Source organism: Theropithecus gelada, chromosome 13, assembly GCF_003255815.1.
Source record: "Theropithecus gelada isolate Dixy chromosome 13, Tgel_1.0, whole genome shotgun sequence".
Taxonomy (NCBI): domain Eukaryota; kingdom Metazoa; phylum Chordata; class Mammalia; order Primates; family Cercopithecidae; genus Theropithecus; species Theropithecus gelada.
This window is the reverse complement of record NC_037681.1, coordinates 35,517,911-35,536,229: the sequence shown is the minus strand read 5'-3', so window position 1 is coordinate 35,536,229 and position 18,319 is coordinate 35,517,911. Positions and strand designations below refer to the sequence as shown.

The window sequence follows — 18,319 nt, the reverse complement described above, 5'->3', positions numbered from 1 at the left end:
AGCTCAGGGTTCCCACTGATTCTACATTATGGTGAGTTGTATAATTATTTCATTAGATATTACAGTGTAATACTAATAGAAATAAAGTGCACAATAAATATAATGTGCTTGAATCATCCCCAAACCAACCCCTCCCCAAGTCCATGGAATGATTTTCCCCCACGAAACCAGTCCCTGGGGCCAAAAGGCCTATAGGGACCACTTGATGTGTATTATCTTTTAGCCGCCTGGGAATAGGTCCTAGACATATCTGTGTCCATAGCAGTAATATTCTCATCAGCACTCCATTTACATTTTACATACATAGAAGAAAAGCGTGTTATTTTTATTGATGAATGTGTAAGAAGCTGTGCTTTCCATTTCCTATCGGCAAATGACTTGTTGGTTAAATGAAAAGTTCTGATTTAGCTGTGATGATTCAACTCCCTAATAAGTGTCTACAGCCACAGGGAGGTACTTTGACAAATAGAGTAATACATTAAGTTTATTTGCAGGGGTCTCATTTGATCTCAGAATCATGTGGTCGGTGTTTGCTAAGTGTTTTTAAGAGGTCAGAAAAGATAGCACAGCACCTAAAGCACACATCTATTAGAGTACTCCTCACACACACCATGGGAAGGGATTTACTGCCTCTGTTCTTTATTAGGACTGGGAGCACCTTTAGGGCAGGGAACATCATACATAGTAGAACAGAAGGAGCTCTAGTAATGCTTGAAGCTGTACTGTTTCTCTTCCAGACTGGGCCACATCTATGTGAACGTGAGAAAAGCACCAAACTCTCTGGATCTTTGTTTTCTGGTCTGTGAAAGAAGAGGTTAAGCTGGATGAGAAAATGCTAGTTCTGTCTGTTCTCTAAGGAGAATGAGCTGAAGCTGTATGTGTACTGCTTCATCCATAGCACAGAATTCACTACCTTTCATAAATTTGTAATTCTCTCAGGATGAGAGAGGAGGTACTGGGTTAAACCCCATTGCAAAGTAGGTCATTATCATGTCTCTTTAATTTGATGAAACAAAAGATAATTATTCAAGGAGTTCTCTTGTCACAGTGACTTTCCTTCATTTTCCTTAAGCTGACTCAGTTTCTGTCTCTCAATTGGACACATTTATAGATTTTTTTTTTCCTGAGGCTGCTGTGATTAGAGGCTATTTGCAAATGGTATGTACTGTTTTTACTGATGGCTAAATATGCTCAAATGTAAAATAAAAGTGTTACAGAGGAAGGAACATTTCTATTAAAAAGTGGCAGTATCTTGTTAAGTTTATTTTACTACATTTGGAAGCTGAAGAGTTTAATTTCAGAGTTCCGCAATGTTTTATATCACTGTGGTGGTACAATTTTCCGTTACTTAGGACTTTTTTTCCTAAATTCAATATCTTTGGTTGTCCTACTCCATGATTTAGGAAACGCGTGTGCCCAACTGTTTATGTCAGAGTACTTAAGAGTACTCACCTTTTTCTTCATCTCCGTTTCCCGTTTTTCACTGAGGTACCATACTTGCAGAGTTTTAAAAAAATTCATGACTCCCTAGAATGCCTTCATGACTCTTGCCTTTGCTCCTGGGACTTGCTTACTTAGGGCCATGATGGTTTTCCTGATGAAAATGTTACCAGCAGGATGAGTGACTTTCTCACAGGTCCTGTGTCCCACAGTCTCAAAAGTTCTGTGTCCTTCTAATCAGCTTGTATCCGTGGCAGTATATAAAGCACTCTCAAGAGTCAGGGATAGGTAGAATAAGAAATTGGCATAAAGCAGTTTGTTGGCATTTATAGATTTAAAATTCCAAGGTCCAGCTATTTGTGACTGACCCTGAAGGTCCATGATTTCGCTGAGACACAACATGAGTTAGTCACCGATGCTCTGGGTCTGTTGCACGGGATTAAGTCACCCAGCTGGTGAGAGAGCCTTAATAATTCCCAGCTTCTCAATCTCAATGTGATTGTTCTCTATCAGGGTTGAGCCACTTTTGCTAATGTCAAGAGCTTGATTTTTAGAATCAGACAAGTTATGCCATAACATTCAAGTTATTTAACCATTTTACCTCTGCTTTCCCCATCTGATTAGCAGGGCTGAGATCACACCTTTGTCAAAGGATTTGAGGAGAAATTAAATGAGATGATGCATATTAAAACAAAGTATGTAACAAACACTTGATGTTCAGCTCAGAGCAGCTGCCTTGCCGGTAGAGATTACAGTCCAAGAGGCACGGTTAGTGCCCTGGAGATTGAGCAGCAGGCCCAGCACAACCTGAGAGGCTCTGGAGAACACAAAACCAAAGCCCAGGTACAGTGCCTGGTGGCCAGTGTGGAGGCCCAGCTGGCCAAGATCGTGATCAACCTGGGGCTGCAGAACCAGCAGTGCCAGGGGCTTCTGGACATCCAGGCAACAGCAGTGGGAGCTCAGCCCATTCTAGGCCTGCTGGAGGGCAAGGACTGCAAGCTGCCTTGCAGCCCCCATGCAATGCCCGGGACTTGTGATAAGCCCCTCGGTCTCTGCATCACCAATCCCTGCACACCTTGTGCCCCTAGTTCCTGCTGCAGGCCCTGCAGGACCTTTCAATGCGAGATACTCCAGGGACAGTAGGAGAGTTGTGTAAGGACAGAAGGCATATTGGCGAACTGGTCCTGCTTCTCTCATGACTGTCAGGCCATGGGAACAGTGCCCCAGTGCATCTTCATAAACCATAGTCCACAGGGAGAACAAACACCCGGGTTTGTGGCCTGGCTCTAAGCCTGGGCCCACCTAATCCTCTCCATCCAAGGACTCTCCTGTTCTCTGTCCTCATGGTCTGACAGGTTTGAACTGCAAAGGCCTATCAAATGAGGTATTTTGTGGTTTTTCTCTGCTGCTTTGACCTTTTTTGCAGTTCCCCAAATCCCTTTGTAAATCTCTTAATAAACGTTCTCTTGCAACACGGGGCAAATAACGAACAAACATGGTAGAGGATTTAGCACTTAAAGATAGAGTAAGTATTTGGCCAATAACTGGTAGCTAAGAGATAAAAAGTAGTCAGTGGCTCACCTAAAGTGGGTTCCTCCATTCTTGGATGTCCTTGCCTTGCTATATGCCATCTATCCATTATGCTTGCTCAGAGAGGCACACAGGTTATTCCATAAAATTTGTCATGAAAGCCAAGGTCAGCCAAATGTTATGCTATGTCTAAATATCGTAAGTCATTGAGAAATACTTGTTTACTCATCACTGATAACTTACTGAGTAAGCAAATGTTTGTTCAGAGAGGGAATTATATACAAGAAGTTTTAGGTATGGCATGTACCAAGCAAGTTTAGAATACAGAGAAGGAGCAATATTCTTGCCTGCAAGCAAGGCAGGTCGGCCAATGAATGACTGTCATAATACAAGATAAAAGATAAGGTGGGAAATATTTATACAGTACATTTAGCACATTGAGTGCTAACCTGGGACATTCAAGGGTGCTTTTGCAGAGGAAGTACAGTTTTTCTGTGCATTTTAAAACTGAGACTTAAAGAGCAAGTAGATGGTTAATCAGACAGAGAAAGAGCAAAGGTTACCCTGTGTGTAAACACCTGGAGGTGTGAGAGAGTCCAGCGCCCAGCAGCCACCCTGCCTAACATGGTAGCCACTGGCCCCATGTGGCTTATCAAGACCTTTAAGTAAAATTTAGAATGCAGTTCCTCGGTTGCACTCAAATGTAGCTTTTGCCTTGTGGCTACGGTATTGAACAGAGCAGATACAGAATGTGTGGGCTGTGTCAGAAGGGGCCCCGCACAGCGCTTGGTGTGGAATGCATGGGTGGGGAGTGCTGCCATGACCGAGAGGAGGAGGAGGGGGCCCCAGGATGCGGCCAGCCAGGCCGGAGTGCCATGCTCAGGGGCTTGTTTCATGCTCCCAAATAATCTTCTGCAGGGTCCGGCATCCCGGATGAAAAGTCTGTCTGTTTCTTTGCCCCAGATGCTTGGTGAGACTGCTCTGTGTCACGGGTTCTTGAAGGCACACACCATACTTTTTTGAATTAGAATTCCCAATGTGTGAAGAATGTGTTTTACAAACCGCTCCCCTGCTGGTATTGATCATTGCCACACAGGTTTGTGTAGCACAGCCTTCTACTCTGAAATGTGAGGGCCTTGCCAATTTCAAGAAGAGACGTGCTGGGTGAAAGCTAAAACTAAAATGAGCAGAATTCCAAAGAGAACTTTATCCTGAGTTTTAAATGGGAGCTTACTTGTGCCATTCTTATTTTATCGATGCTCTATAATAATGTAAAGCAACTTTGAAAATATAGTAAATTTGAGTTTTTCTTCTCTGATCTGCTGTCTGAATGGCACAAGAGAAAAATCAATCCCGTGAATGCCAATAATTGTCAGTTCTTTAGAGCAACCGTTGCTTTAGTGTAGTAGAGTCACTCATTGTCTGGTTTTTGGTCCAAAGTGTTCTCTTCTTTGTGTTACAGCTAAAGTCAGGACCCAAATGGCAACACAGCTCAGCAGGGCAAAACAGTTTGCAAATCTTGTTCTTACTGTTTTATGCTTTTGTTGTAAAGGATTATCATTTGCTATCTTATATGAAAGCCTGCTGTGTGACCACAGGTTCAGTTAGTAAAATAAAGGGCTGAGAATAAAATTCAGATCTGCCTGTGGAGATCCAAACACATTTTCATTTTTCTGCAACACAGTTTTCATGAAGATAGACTGTCTTAAATATATTAAGGAGTCAATTCATTTTGACATTAAAATGATAGACACATTTTAAAATATTTTATTTGCTGATTTCCTTCATTTCAGTGAATGAAAACTAGAGGTTGTTAACAAGATTAACAATTGATAATTCTTTTTATTATTATTAAGCCTCCACTATATGCTGAGCGTTGTATGCTGTATTCATCAACACAAACTCTCTCTCTCACACACACACACACACACACACACACACACACCACAAAACCTGCAAAGGAGCTATAAATACATACATTTTACTTATGAGGAAACTAGGGCTATGAGAGTTTAGGAAAATAAATTATACCACTGTATCTGTACAATGAGTATTACAAAGCCATTAAAAAGCAGTATCGTAGATGAATATCTGATAGCTTGGAAATCTGTACACAGTTTACTGTGAACCAAGTGAAGTGGGTGCCAACTCCCATATTCAGTATATTCAGTGTGGTCCCATGTGAGGCTTTAAACACACACACAAACACACACACACACACACGGGCTACTATAGAAAAAGGGGTGGAATGATCTAGCCAGAACCGCGCTGGTGAGAAGTGCATCCTGGAGTTCTTGCTCACCCCTGCTCTGTGGTTTCAGGCTGTGAAGGAGCTTTGTCTGCTGCTGCTCAACCAGTCCCTCCTGCTTCCATCTCTGAAACTTCTCCTCGAGAGCCGAGATGAGCATCTGCGCGAGATGGCACTGGAGCAAATCACGGCAGTCACTACGGTATGCCCAGTTGAATTTACTTTTTTTTTTCTTTTTGTTAATGTTTCAAAGGAATGAATTAGCACTTTCATTCTCATAAATAACACCATGGTTAATTGAAGACTACTATATCTACAGTCTTCTCTGACCACAATAGCTGTTCCAGTTTTGTCCCAGCAGTGTACGGTTATTTTACAAACATTTACTAAGCTCTTCCCATGAACCAGATACAGTGTTTTGGTGCCCAGAATACAAATCCAAATAAGAAGACAGTTTTCTAGAGAAGCAGGATGATAGTCTCCTTAAGAAGATCAAAGCAGCCATGAACTAGCAGTCCTCTAGCTACTTAAAATTTGGGTCTAGGGAACTCCCATCATTGCACAGGTTTTCCATCTGTGGATGTGTGTGTTAGGTTATCCACTAATTAAAGGTAAGACAGTGGTTATAAGTAGTGTATACTGGCACCATCTGAAATCTCAAACTCTGATTTCCTTTGGCAACCTTCTTGTCTTGAAGCGTAATGACTGGCATCAGGTTGAGATTTCTCCCTCAAGTCCTGTTGCCTTGTTATTATGATTAGGAGGAAACTTTCTCTTCTCATTTAAAATTTTTCACTTTAGGATTAGATAGCTTAGGGTTGTGTTTTAATGAACTCATGTTGTATGATCCTTACTGAAGCCCTTTTGTGTGGAGATCATTCTTTCATTTGAAGTGTGTGTGTGTCTGAGTATCTACACTATACACATATACATATGTACACACATGTAATTTTACATTGTATATATACATATATATGTATGTAACAAAATGTGACAAACAAAAATGTGTCAGGATATCTTCTAGGGACCAGAGAAGGAAGGCGAATCTAGAGCAGAGATATATGCTTGCTACTCAAGACAGTGAAGAGGCTGATGAAAAGACATCACTGATACAAAGTTTTCTTAATGACAAAGGAGACAGAAAATTATACAAATAGTTACAGAAAGCAGAATATAATTGTATTTGGAAATAATCATTATGAATAAAATGAGAAAATCAAACGCCTTTATTCATTTAGATATGTTTTTAAAATAATGTAAAAGCTCCCTCAAGGGTTTTGTGAATACCCTACCTTATCACCAATAATTAATCAGAACAGAGGCCTCTTTGGGACCTTGACTGAAGTAGGGAATCAAGAGGACTTGTCTTTCAGTAGCCCTCCCACCTATCTATGCTAAAATGAAAGTTGCATAACTTTGAGAATTTATATGAAACAGAATTATAATGAGTTATTTCTCTTAGCCAGTTTTTTCTTATAAATTCAAGAAATTGGGAAGAAGAGAAAAAACTTCTGCATATTCTCAGTGCATTTTTTTCCCTCCCCACCCTCGTACACTGTGTTAGGCATTCTCACAAAAATTTGCCATGGGCCTCTTTGAGAATAAAACAGTGATGTATTATACATTGCCTTTCCATATTCATCGTACGTGGAGCTCTCTTGATGTAGTCCTGGATCCCATGGGCAGAGTGTATTGGTTTTCATTTTAAAGATTCTTTATCTCAAATGCTTCTGTCAGAACTGCAACTAGCACAGGCGGCCCCTAACTGCTAACTAATCTTACTACCCACACAACAGCACTTCCTCCCACATACCTACACAGTAACTATCAAAATAAGAAACTAAATGGTAACACTGCAGTGCCCCAGTCCCTTTAATATGGCACTGATTTACTTCCGTAACACTTTGATCTGCACATTAGATGTGCTGCATGGTGCTAAGCCTGTGGTTTTGAAACTGCTCTGCAGACTGTGAGTAGTTTGCCTGTGGTTGTGATGATAGCACACGAAACGTCTGTGCCTTTCAGATCCAGGAATCAAAGCCACAGGTATAAATTGCTAAGATGAGTCACTTGCCTACCATTCAGATCCTTCCTTTTAGAAATTCAGTAATGAGACTGAACCATAACTTCTCTGCACTAAGTTGAATGCTCACATTAGGCTAGCCCATCTGTGCCCTAAAAATGTGTCCCACAAAATGCTAAGTGTGTTTGGACCTTTTGCAGTCCCCAGAGAGCTAAGGTTTTACAGAGTTTCCATTTAAAAAACATTTTTTAACTTTTTGAGATAATTTGAAATTCACGCTCAGTTGTGAGAAATAATATAGCAAGGCCTCTGGCATTCTTCACCCAGTTTCCCCCAATGGTGACATCTTTCATAACTAGAGTATACAGGTTGAACACCTCTAATCCAGAAATCCAAAAATGGCCCCAAATTCAACACTTTTGAACACCAACATGACGTTCAAAGGAAATGCGCATTAAAATGTTTCAGATTCCAGACTTCAGATTTTCAGATTAGGAATACTCAACACGTAAGTATAATGCAAATATTTCAAAATCTGAAAAAAAACTGACACTTCTGATCTCAAGCTTTTTGGAAGGGATACTCACCTGTAATATTATGACCCAGTTGCTGACATTGATTCAATCTGTTGACACTATATAGATTTTATGAGTTTTGCAGACACTCCCGAGTGTGTGTGTGTGTGTCTCCATGTGACATTGTCACCTGTAACTTCGTATGACCACTAACTGCAGTCAAGGTACGAGACACAAGGATGTCTCATACTGTCCACCTTCTTCCTCCCCACCTCCTGAACAACCCCTGGCAACTGCTAATCTGTTCTCTATAATTGTATCATTGTAAAATGCTACATAGATAAAATGTGAAATCACTACCATTCATCATTGCTTTTCCAACACCATTGAAGGGTTATGTTACACTTTTCTAAGGGAAGAGTTTCAATGGGCATTTTGGCAGGACTCATGTCCAGCGGTTTTTAAGTTATCCTTGGTATTGTAATGAAAAATAGAAAACTTTGGCTTTCTTTTGGTTGCTTTTATTTTGCTATTCACCGTGTCCATTAGCAGGGTGCTTGAGTTCATCAATAACTTTAGTTTTCCCCTTATTGGTTGTTGACAGTAGTTCCTATTGACATTAAAGGGGAAACATCTGGCAGAGGCGCTCCGCTGATAGCAGTCTCTCCTGCACGGTGTGCAGATCCGAGTGGAAAAACACCCCCATTTGTTTGCTGATAGCATGTATTATTTTGCTATTCATTACAAGATACTGACAGCTTTATAGGTGTTTACAGTTAAAAGGATGACGCTTAAGCGCTGATGCCAGAGACTGTACTGACTTTTCCTCTAGTAGTAGTACTCATTTCTTTCTCTAAGCTTTTCCGAAATTGCAGACCTCTGGTGCATGTAACCTTTTATAAATGGCCAACAGCCTCTTTCCTGGGCCAGAAATGGGAAGTCCTTCCTTGGCATTGTATTGATGATGAACAATTAAAACCCTGCACGGTGTAGACTTCTGGATTACCTTCTCCATCACTCCCAGTGAGTTGAGAGCTCACTTTCAAAACCTTATTCTCTCTAAGAAGAGCAGCGCTGCTGATGTGTTTGACTTGCATCTCTGGAATATTTTCTGTTTGGATGGAAGCATCTTGACTTATTTCATTAAAATATGCAGATATGTATTTATAAGGGTTTTTTTGTATACTGAAAATTCCCATTTTGTAATTCCCTATTTACAACAGCTCCTGCTCTTCATTGCTTCCTCCTCTTTGGTACTGCTCAATGCCTCTATGCGACCCCTCTTCCCAGGGATTGTCCTGGACTCTGCTGTCTGTTAAAATAGTAATGCATGGGGTTATAAAAGAAGCGTTTAGGACCTCTAGCACCTAATTAAGGGCTTCTCCTTGATGCCAATAATTACCATCTTTCAAATCCCACCTCTTTGCCAAGTGCTATAATAGGCACATTGTCTCTTTATCCTAATGATCGTATGATAAGATATTATTATTTTGGTTTCACAGATGAAAACACTGAGGCTCAGGGGTCACAGAGCTAGTAAGCAGCCAAAGCTGAAATGTAAACCCCAGACCTAACATTCCAAGTCTATACTCTACCATGCTTCTGCTTTTAACGTAAGTAGGAAGGCTTTATTACATTGGAAAAGGATTATTTCTACAGAGGAATGAAGTTGTTGAAAGCACCTTGAGGCATATAATATTAGCTCTGCAAAAGACTAGAGCAGACCTAGCCCAACAACTCGCCTAGCTATGCTTCCTTTTTAAGTGCACTCACTCTCCCAGGCTCCAGCTGAACACTGCAGGGGGCTATGTGCCATTTTGGGTGAGATTATGACATGAGAGCACCTCCTAAATGAAACCTGTACCCCTTTATCTTGATCACATTGACCTTAGTCCTGCCCTGGGGATTTTCTCAGATTACTAAGGTCCTTCTTCCAGTGACAGCCCTTCACATATTTGATAAATGTGATTCCTGTCCCCTGTAACCTAGCCATGAAGGCACCAGAAGCTTCTAGCATTATTTTACAGTGGCCAGCGTCCAGGCTGGGGGGAGAACCATAAAGATTTTCAGAAAAGCATATGTGAATCGACATATTTATACAAAACCAGGAAACCTTTCTGTCTTTGTTCCCCTTTAACTCTATCCAGGTTTCCAGCCAGGACCTCCCTGGCGAGAGCCTCTTCCACCCTGGAGTGCCCCCTCAGGATTGCCTTCTCCTTGCCCAGCCCAGGTTCACACACTTGCCCTCTTGCCTCAGCATGACATGACAGCAGGCACATTGGGTTGGGGTCCTAACAACCTCGTTTGATGTCTGCAGAGTCCGTCTTCGGTATTAACTGAAGATTAACTGAAATTAACACTAATGTCAGTTGGTTTTCTTCTAAGTGTATCCAAACCAAGTTAAGCTGAAGTGAGCCAAACGATTCAAGGAATCGAGCAAGAACTAGCCTTTGCTCTTCCAGACACCAGATGGTGGTAAACCGGCCTCTTTGACAATCACTCTTCTTTGGGCTGTTTGAGTGCCAGGCTCTTTTCTCAAAATTGTGGGTATGTCTACTTATTTCTAACTATCATTTTAACCTGAACATACAGAGATCTGACCTACACCTCCTGTCAGTCATCCTTAGCCTGTGCTGGGTCTCCTTGATAAAGGAAGCTCTGCAGCAGCATCTCCCAGAGGTCTCAGCTGGATGCGTCCAGCGATAGGCAGCTCACCCTCTAGATCAGCCTGAGATTCCTAAACAGCACTAGTGGTTGGTTAATTTACTTGGTATAAACAGACATATCAAGCACCCATTGTGCACAGCCTGGCACTGCGTATAAAGTGAGGAATAGGTAAGATGTTTGTAAAGATGAGGTAAAATATTGTTATCCCTGTGCTTAAATGAATTATCTCATGGAGAGATTGACATGTGAAATAATAACACAAGGAATTAACCAAGGTAGCAAGGAGGTAGGTACAACGTGTGGAACTAGCCAGATCAGGGTCCTCAAATCCAGCGTTTCAGTTTGGTCACAGAGGTGATCAAGCCTGGATTTTCAAATATTTTCTCCATCTCGTTGTTAGATCGTGAGCAGGTGATTTGTCGTAGTTTTGGTTTCAGAAGCAGTATTCCATTAAGTGCCATGCCAGGATTGAAACTGACAGTATGCTGAGAAAATGGAAACTGCACATCATATTCAAGTAAATACAGAACACAAAAATTATCTGTAGGCATTTTTCCCAAGTATATACTTATGTTGTCCTTTTATTTTTCTACCCTTGTGGTTGATATTTTCAATAACTTTTATTAGTAATAGTATATATGAGAACAAGACAAACATGGTTCCCTAAAGTAAACAGTGAAATAATATTAAATAATCTTCTTTAAAGTAAATGAAACGAGGACCTGCATACATTTTGCTTCTGAAATTTCAGCTTTCCTCGTTATTGTAATTACTCTTAGCTTGATATAGATCCATAAAATCAAAGATTTTAAATCAGAGAAGGTTCATTACCTATTGTTGAAAGAGGAATTAAGCAGATAGCATTTTAATGGCTTGGAAGACAGCAGTGCTTTGTGCTTTAATAGATTTCTTTCCCAAGATCTGTAAAGTATCATTTATTCTCAAAAATTAATTGCTGACACACAAAAATAATCTCTGACTGAGATAGCAAGCATTTTACTCATCTTCTGATATATATAAGCCCTTCCCTTTCTAGAAAATCCTTTTTTCATGATTTGTTTGGCTATATTAACATCAGCTGTTTACTGAACCTGGACTCTGCACTTGGCATTGTGCTGGGCACTTAAAAGCTTGTATTATTCCCAGCCCTTACAGACAGTCTGTATTTCTGATGTGGAAACTGGAGCTCAGAGAGATCGTCCTTAGCAAGGTCACACAGTTGTTTAGTGACAGAACCAGGACTGGAAATTTGTCTCTAACCCAAAAGCCTGTCTTCTTTTCATAGCACCAGACTCTCGCGCTGTAATTCGGAGTTATTTGATCAGGGGAATTAAGTCAACTAATCCTCTGGACTTGTCTCATATTTATTTCTCACATCCAAACCGCATCCAAAAATGACAGAATATATTTTCTTCCTCATGCCCCGTAAGCACCAGTCAACCCGCTGGCCGGGCTGTGTGATTTTTCCACAGACCATATGCCAAAGTCAATTTCTGATCAATTTAAAAGTCAAATATTGTTAAAAGTCAGAAAATATAAAAAGAACATATCAGTTCCTTTGAGGAATTGTAACTTCTGAGTTTTAAAGCAATAGAATAAAGGAGTAGATCCTGACAATATAAAAGTGTAAAACTTATATACGACAAAAAACAACTGAAACAGAATTGTAAACAATAGGTTAGAATGTTCATGATAACGAAAATCAGGGTTAAGATTTCAGTTATACAGAGAATCCTTCACATGTGAAAGAGTGGAAAGCTGTTATAACTCTCCTAAATGAGTGAATGATTGATTCTTGCCACAACAAAAAATAAAAATGATAGGAAATTTATGGAAAAAGCCATTCTTGCAAATAAACAAATTCAAATGGAAGCAACCTTGAGGTACCATTACATATCTCCTATATTAGCAAATGATTTTTTCTTTTCTAAATGTTAACACCTAAAGCTGAGAAGTTCATGATGTGACACTGATGCATTCCCACACTGATGTCACCGCTGTAAGCTGGCACAGTTGACATCACTGTGTGGTTGTGCTTACATTCATATTTAGAACCAAAAAAATGTTTCAGATACTTTGCCTGATGTATTAATTTGCCTGATGAATTAATTTACCTAACAAAGTACCACAGACTAAGTGACTTAAACAAGAGAAATTTATTTTCCTACAGTTTTGGAGACTAGAAGTCTGATGTCAAGGTGTAAGGTTGGTTTCTTCCCAGGCCTCTCTCCTTGGTGTGTCGACGGCTGCCTTCTCACTGTCCTCACATGACTGACCCTCGCTTCATGTGTGTGTCCTGTTTTCTTTTCTTGTAAGGACACCAGTTATATCAGAGTCCATCCTAATGATCTCATTTTACCTTCATCACCTCATTAAAGTCCCTATCTGTAAATAAAGTCACATTGTGAGGTACTGGGGGTAAGGCCTTCGACATATGAATTTGTGCGGGGACACAGTTCAGCCTGTAACATGCCAGTAATACCTCACCTGGTAACTTGTCCTATGCAGATGATTTCAATGAAGAAGAAAGTATGTGCATAAAAACATTCATGGTAGTGTTTCAGTAATATCAAACAATTAAAAATGGCTGAAATACTTAGAAAAGTTAAATAACTTATAACAACTATTTTGCAGCCATTAAAATTTTTAAGACTGAAAACTATGTGAAAAACAATTTAAAAATTCTTAGCATATAATGAGAAAAGTAGAATACAAATATCATGCGATTAATTGTGGAAAAAAAAAATCTATGCACGTGGACAGTTACTGGAGATGAAAGGAGGGTGAAATAATTCTCTTGTGGTGGCCGAAATATGGATGGCATACAAATTACTGTCATACAGCCTGAAGAGCCAGACCTCAGGTGTCTTGGGAGTATGGAGGAAGGTGAAATCAGCTTGGCCAAGAGAGTTAAACAAAATGTCAGCAAGAAGGTGGCATGATTTTTTCCAACTATTTCCACTTTTTTATTTTTATCTTAAAAATAAAAAGTAGGTTAGAATAAATAATGTGTGGTCAGAGAGTACCAGCTTCTGTGGCAGATAGTACTGAAGTTTTAGTATGTTAGGACGAATTTTAGTCAAAAACAAGAAAAAACAAAGACAACTTGAGGCTTAACAAATTAACCTAGCAACTCAGCAGTGTGGCGCTAATGTCACAGTGCTGGAGAGTGCTTTGGGACTGGACACCCGGCCCTCAGCTGTGCTGGCCTTGGCACCCTGCTGCAGGGCCTGGGATGTGGAAAGGCACATCTTGGCTGTCTATGACCTGTTCCTTCTCTGAACCTCAGACTCTTCTTTAAAATGTACTTATTGGAATGGGTCATTGCAAAGGCCATCTCTCTCTTCCTTCTTTCATTCTCTATTTTGTTCCCAAATATGCACAGAAAAATTACCTATGCAGTATTTTCCTTGCAGCTGACAATTTTGAAGTATACTTGGGCCATTCTATATTTCTTGCAAAGAGCCAGGCCCAGGTAGAATGTCAGAGAAAGTAAATAAGACAAAGTCACCCACCCTGTGTTTCCAGCACTCCGTTTTATAAGAAGCCAAACCCAAAATTCCTCCCAACCTTTCCCTGCTCACTGCCCAAGCTCAATGCAGGTCAGCAAACCCAGACCCTTATCTTTCTTAAGGGAACCTCTGAGTGGGCCGGGGCCAAGAGGAAGCATGCGTTTCATTGCCGTGTCTTTAACCTTAGGCATTCTCAGCCAAGACAGCAAGCAGCAGGCTTTTGGAGAGAAGACAGCCTACCCTGCCCTTCCCCACCCCTTACCCTCCATGCCAGGATTGAGCAGCTTCTAAAAAGCTGGGTATATCCAGCCAGAAACGGGGGAAGGATTTGGTTGCGCTGGATAGAAACAGACTGCGAAGAGAATGAGAGCAGCAGTGGCCGCAGGCGTTAACAGAACCCCTGTCTCTTCCTCAGGCTGGAAGAATCCATCACTCCCTCTCTAGGAGACTGTCAGGCTTCCAGAGGGAGGGTTAGTGAGTAAACTGAAAGAATAATAAAGGTGTCCCAGCCTGGAAAACGTATTCAGGGCAACAAAGAAAGTATTGCCCTGCAGTGTTCGGATTCTGAGCCTTTTATCTGTGCATCTTATCAAACATGTGCCTGTAGCATCCTGGCACACACTCTGTTCTCTCCTGCAGGGTTAGGCGGGGGAATTCTTTGTTTTGAAGGATGAACCAAGATAACACATACAGTAACTCAGATGGCCTGTGTGTGTGCACGCATTAGCATGTGCATGCACGTGGGTGGAGGCAGCCGCATAGACTAAAAGAATGTGCGCTGTGGAGTGATTCATTCACTTGGGTATTCATTCCACAAATCTTGCTCAGCTCCTAGCATGTGGCCACCTCATTCTGGACGTTGGGGTTCAGGGGTGAACAGAAGAGACAAGATCTCTGCTCCATAGGAACTCATGCTCTGGAGGGAAACAATCAACAAGTAAACTAATCTGAGACCCGGGCTTCTAGGCCACTCCACCACGGAGCAACTGTACGACACTTGGCCTCACTGAGCCTGCCTCTGTCAGAGGAGGCGAGAACTGTCTTGAAGGGATGTCTGAAGACTTCAGGGGCCTCTCAGGGTTCTGGCACATAGACACTGTGCTGCTGAGGGCAGGAGCTCTGTGGGATGGAGACTCCTGTTTGCTAGACATGAAGAGACAGGGAGAGAAGTGGGATGGAAAGAAGGCATTCAGAATCACAGGCAGCCCCAGCAAGGAGAAGTCCAAGCTCCATGCCCCTTCCAGCACAAAAGCGAGTCCTTTGAACCAGTGGCTTTTTCTGTCATCTAGCTCCTAAAAGCAAAAACAAAGGTAAATGGAGCTCAGCCTAAGTGTTTTGGGTCAAAGGTGGGCTGTACAAGTGTTCATGAAATGGGAGGCCGGAGAAAAGACACTGAGGGCTTGCCGAGAGGGTCTTCTGTTCTGGAGGCTCGTCCTGGTCAGTCTCTGAAAGATGGGGTCTTTGTCGTGTACTTGTGCAGTTTACAAAAATGTGACAGTTTAATAATGTAGGTTCACTCAACCATTTAACAAATGTTAATGAAATGGGGTGCTGAAATAGAAAAGTGATAAAACTTCTGTGCCTTCAAGAATGTCCTAGTAGGTAAGGGAGACAGACATACAAATTACTGTCATACAGACCGGGCATGGTGGCTCACGCCTGTAATCCCAGCACTTTGGGAGGCTGAAGCGAGTGGACACCTGAGCTCATGTGTTCGAGACCAGCCTGACCAAACATGGTGAAACCCCGTCTCTAATAAATACAAAAAATTAGGCGTGGTGCCATGCACCCGTAATCCCAGTTACTTGGGAGCATGAGGCAGGAGAACCGCTTGAACCCGGGAGGCAGAGGTTGCAGTGAGTCGAGATTGCACCACTGCACTCTACCCTGGGCAACGAGTAAAACTCCATCTCAAAAAATAAATAAAATAAAATAAAATTACTTATCATACAGCAAGAAGAGGCAAATCTCAGGTATCTTGGGAGTATGGAAGAAGGAGGAATCCTTGACCATACTCCCAAGTGTTGGCCAAGAAAGTTAAAGAAAATGTCAGCAAGAAGATGGCATTGGAAGACGTTTCCATTGGGTTTGGAGTGACCCCTATGGGTAGTAGGAAAGATTCACGGTATCCGATAGCGGGCAGGATTTTATTCTCAGTGCTTCTCTCGCATTAATTCTTGCAGTCAGTAGACACAGTTGACCTTCGCATCTTCAGTAGCCTTTCTTCCTTGTCACAGAACATGCAGGAAGAGTATGTTGTATATAATTGCATAATATAGTTGGTCTAAACGTTAGTTAATTGGCTTTGACATTATTTCTGAGAGTCCTGCAACCCAAATTATTAAAAATGCATGGTAACATTAAGAAAAGCCTGTCAAGAATCTGTTTTATGATATCCCAATGTAAGTGAGAAGCTCTGAATTTTGATGTGATCAGTGTGGACTTGATTCTTTACAAAAATATTGAAAATAATACATATATTTAGAAGATAAGACCAGGGAGAAAGAGAATATGCAAACTGAAAGAACCAATGAAACCATTTTTTAAAAAGTAATGTTAGTACTGAGCTTCCTAGAGGCTCAAGCAAGAACAGCTTAAAGCCCCACTGTTGGTTATCTTACTTGTATCAGTGGGCTTGAAAGACATATTCTTTTCTCAATGGAGTACAAAAAATGTTTTCTTGTTCTAAAAAAAAAGCTGTTTTCATGTGTATTTATATTCAAGAAAGATACAGCGTTAAAGAATGTGGATCACGGTGAAAGTACAAATAAAACAGTAACTGTAGTTGTTAAGAGCACACTTTGATGTCAAGACTGACCCAAAGTTACAATCTGGCTCTACAACACTGGCTACGATGTTAAGCAAAATTCCTACACTTCAGTTTCCTTATCTGTCATTTGGGAGGTAAAAGTGCCAGTCACGGGGTTGAGTGAGAAGGCCTCGGTGGAGAAATGCTGGTACAGTGTTGAATACAGTTTCTGGTGCCCAGTATCTGGAAGCTGTGGCGATGATTGTGGTGGGCTTCTTGTGTCTTCTCATATTAAGAGGAGCCCCGTCTGTCATCCCAATCTGTGACCTACCTCAGAGGTGCTCATGACCCACACATGCTTTTAAACCCAGGCCAGGGCATGAATGATGATGAAGGCAGCCCAGTGGAGAGCAAGGGATCCAACGGGGAGGCGGACAAAGCAGACACCCCCTCACGCTGTGCCTGTCTTATTTCTTGAAGGTGAATGATTCCAACTGTGACCAGGAACTCCTTTCCCTGCTCCTGGATGCTAAGCTGCTGGTGAAGTGTGTCTCCACTCCCTTCTATCCGCGTATCGTTGACCACCTCTTGGCCGGCCTCCAGCAAGGGCGCTGGGATGCAGAGGAGCTGGGCAGACACCTGCAAGAAGCCGGCCACAAAGCCGAAGCTGGGTCTCTCCTTCTGGCTGTGAGGGGGACTCACCGGGCCTTGAGAACCTTCAGCACAGCCCTCCGCGCAGCACAGCATTGGGTGTGAGGGCCGCCTGTGGCTCTGCTCCTTAGCGGAAAAAGCATCTGGAGTTGAATGCTGTTCCCAGAAACAACATGTGTACCTGCCGATTGTTCTCCGTGGTTCCAACAAATTGCAAATAAAACTGTATGGAAACGATGAGCAAGCTGCCGCTTTTTTTTTTTTTTTTTTTTTAATTTATTTATTATTATTATACTTTAAGTTGTAGGGTACATGTGCATAACGTGCAGGTTTGTTACATATGTATACTTGTGCCATGTTGGTGTGCTGCACCCATCAACTCGTCATTTACATCAGGTATAACTCCCAATGCAATCCCTCCCCCCTCCCCCCTCCCCATGATAGGCCCCGGTGTGTGATGTTCCCCTTCCTGAGTCCAAGTGATCTCATTGTTCAGTTCCCACCTATGAGTGAGAACATGCGGTGTTTGGTTTTCTGTTCTTGTGATAGTTTGCTAAGAATGATGGTTTCCAGCTGCATCCATGTCTCTACAAAGGACACAAACTCATCCTTTTTTATGGCTGCATAGTATTCCATGGTGTATATGTGCCACATTTTCTTAATCCAATCTGTCACTGATGGACATTTGGGTTGATTCCAAGTCTTTGCTATTGTGAATAGTGCTGCAATAAACATACGTGTGCATGTGTCTTTATAGCAGCATAATTTATAATCCTTTGGGTATATCCCCAGTAATGGGATGGCTGGGTCATATGGTACATCTAGTTCTAGATCCTTGAGGAATCGCCATACTGTTTTCCATAATGGTTGAACTAGTTTACAATCCCACCAACAGTGTAAAAGTGTTCCTATTTCTCCACATCCTCTCCAGCACCTGTTGTTTCCTGACTTTTTAATGATCGCCATTCTAACTGGTGTGAGATG

The 18,319-nt window shown here is 41.6% G+C and overlaps 1 protein-coding gene across 2 annotated transcripts in view; it reads left to right on the top strand.

Annotated features, from left to right (window-relative positions):
- The window catches only part of NBAS (neuroblastoma amplified sequence), a 375,829-nt gene extending 358,254 nt beyond the window's left edge, over positions 1–17,575 (top strand). For both annotated transcript variants that reach the window (XR_003115238.1, XM_025353552.1), the window contains 2 exons: positions 5,292–5,420; positions 17,165–17,575. Coding sequence is in view for 1 of the 2 variants with exons in the window: in XM_025353552.1 (XP_025209337.1) it covers positions 5,292–5,420; positions 17,165–17,440 (405 nt within the window). In the remaining variant the exon portion in view is untranslated. The remainder of the gene's footprint in view (positions 1–5,291; positions 5,421–17,164) is intronic.
- Positions 17,576–18,319: the final 744 nt, after the last annotated feature.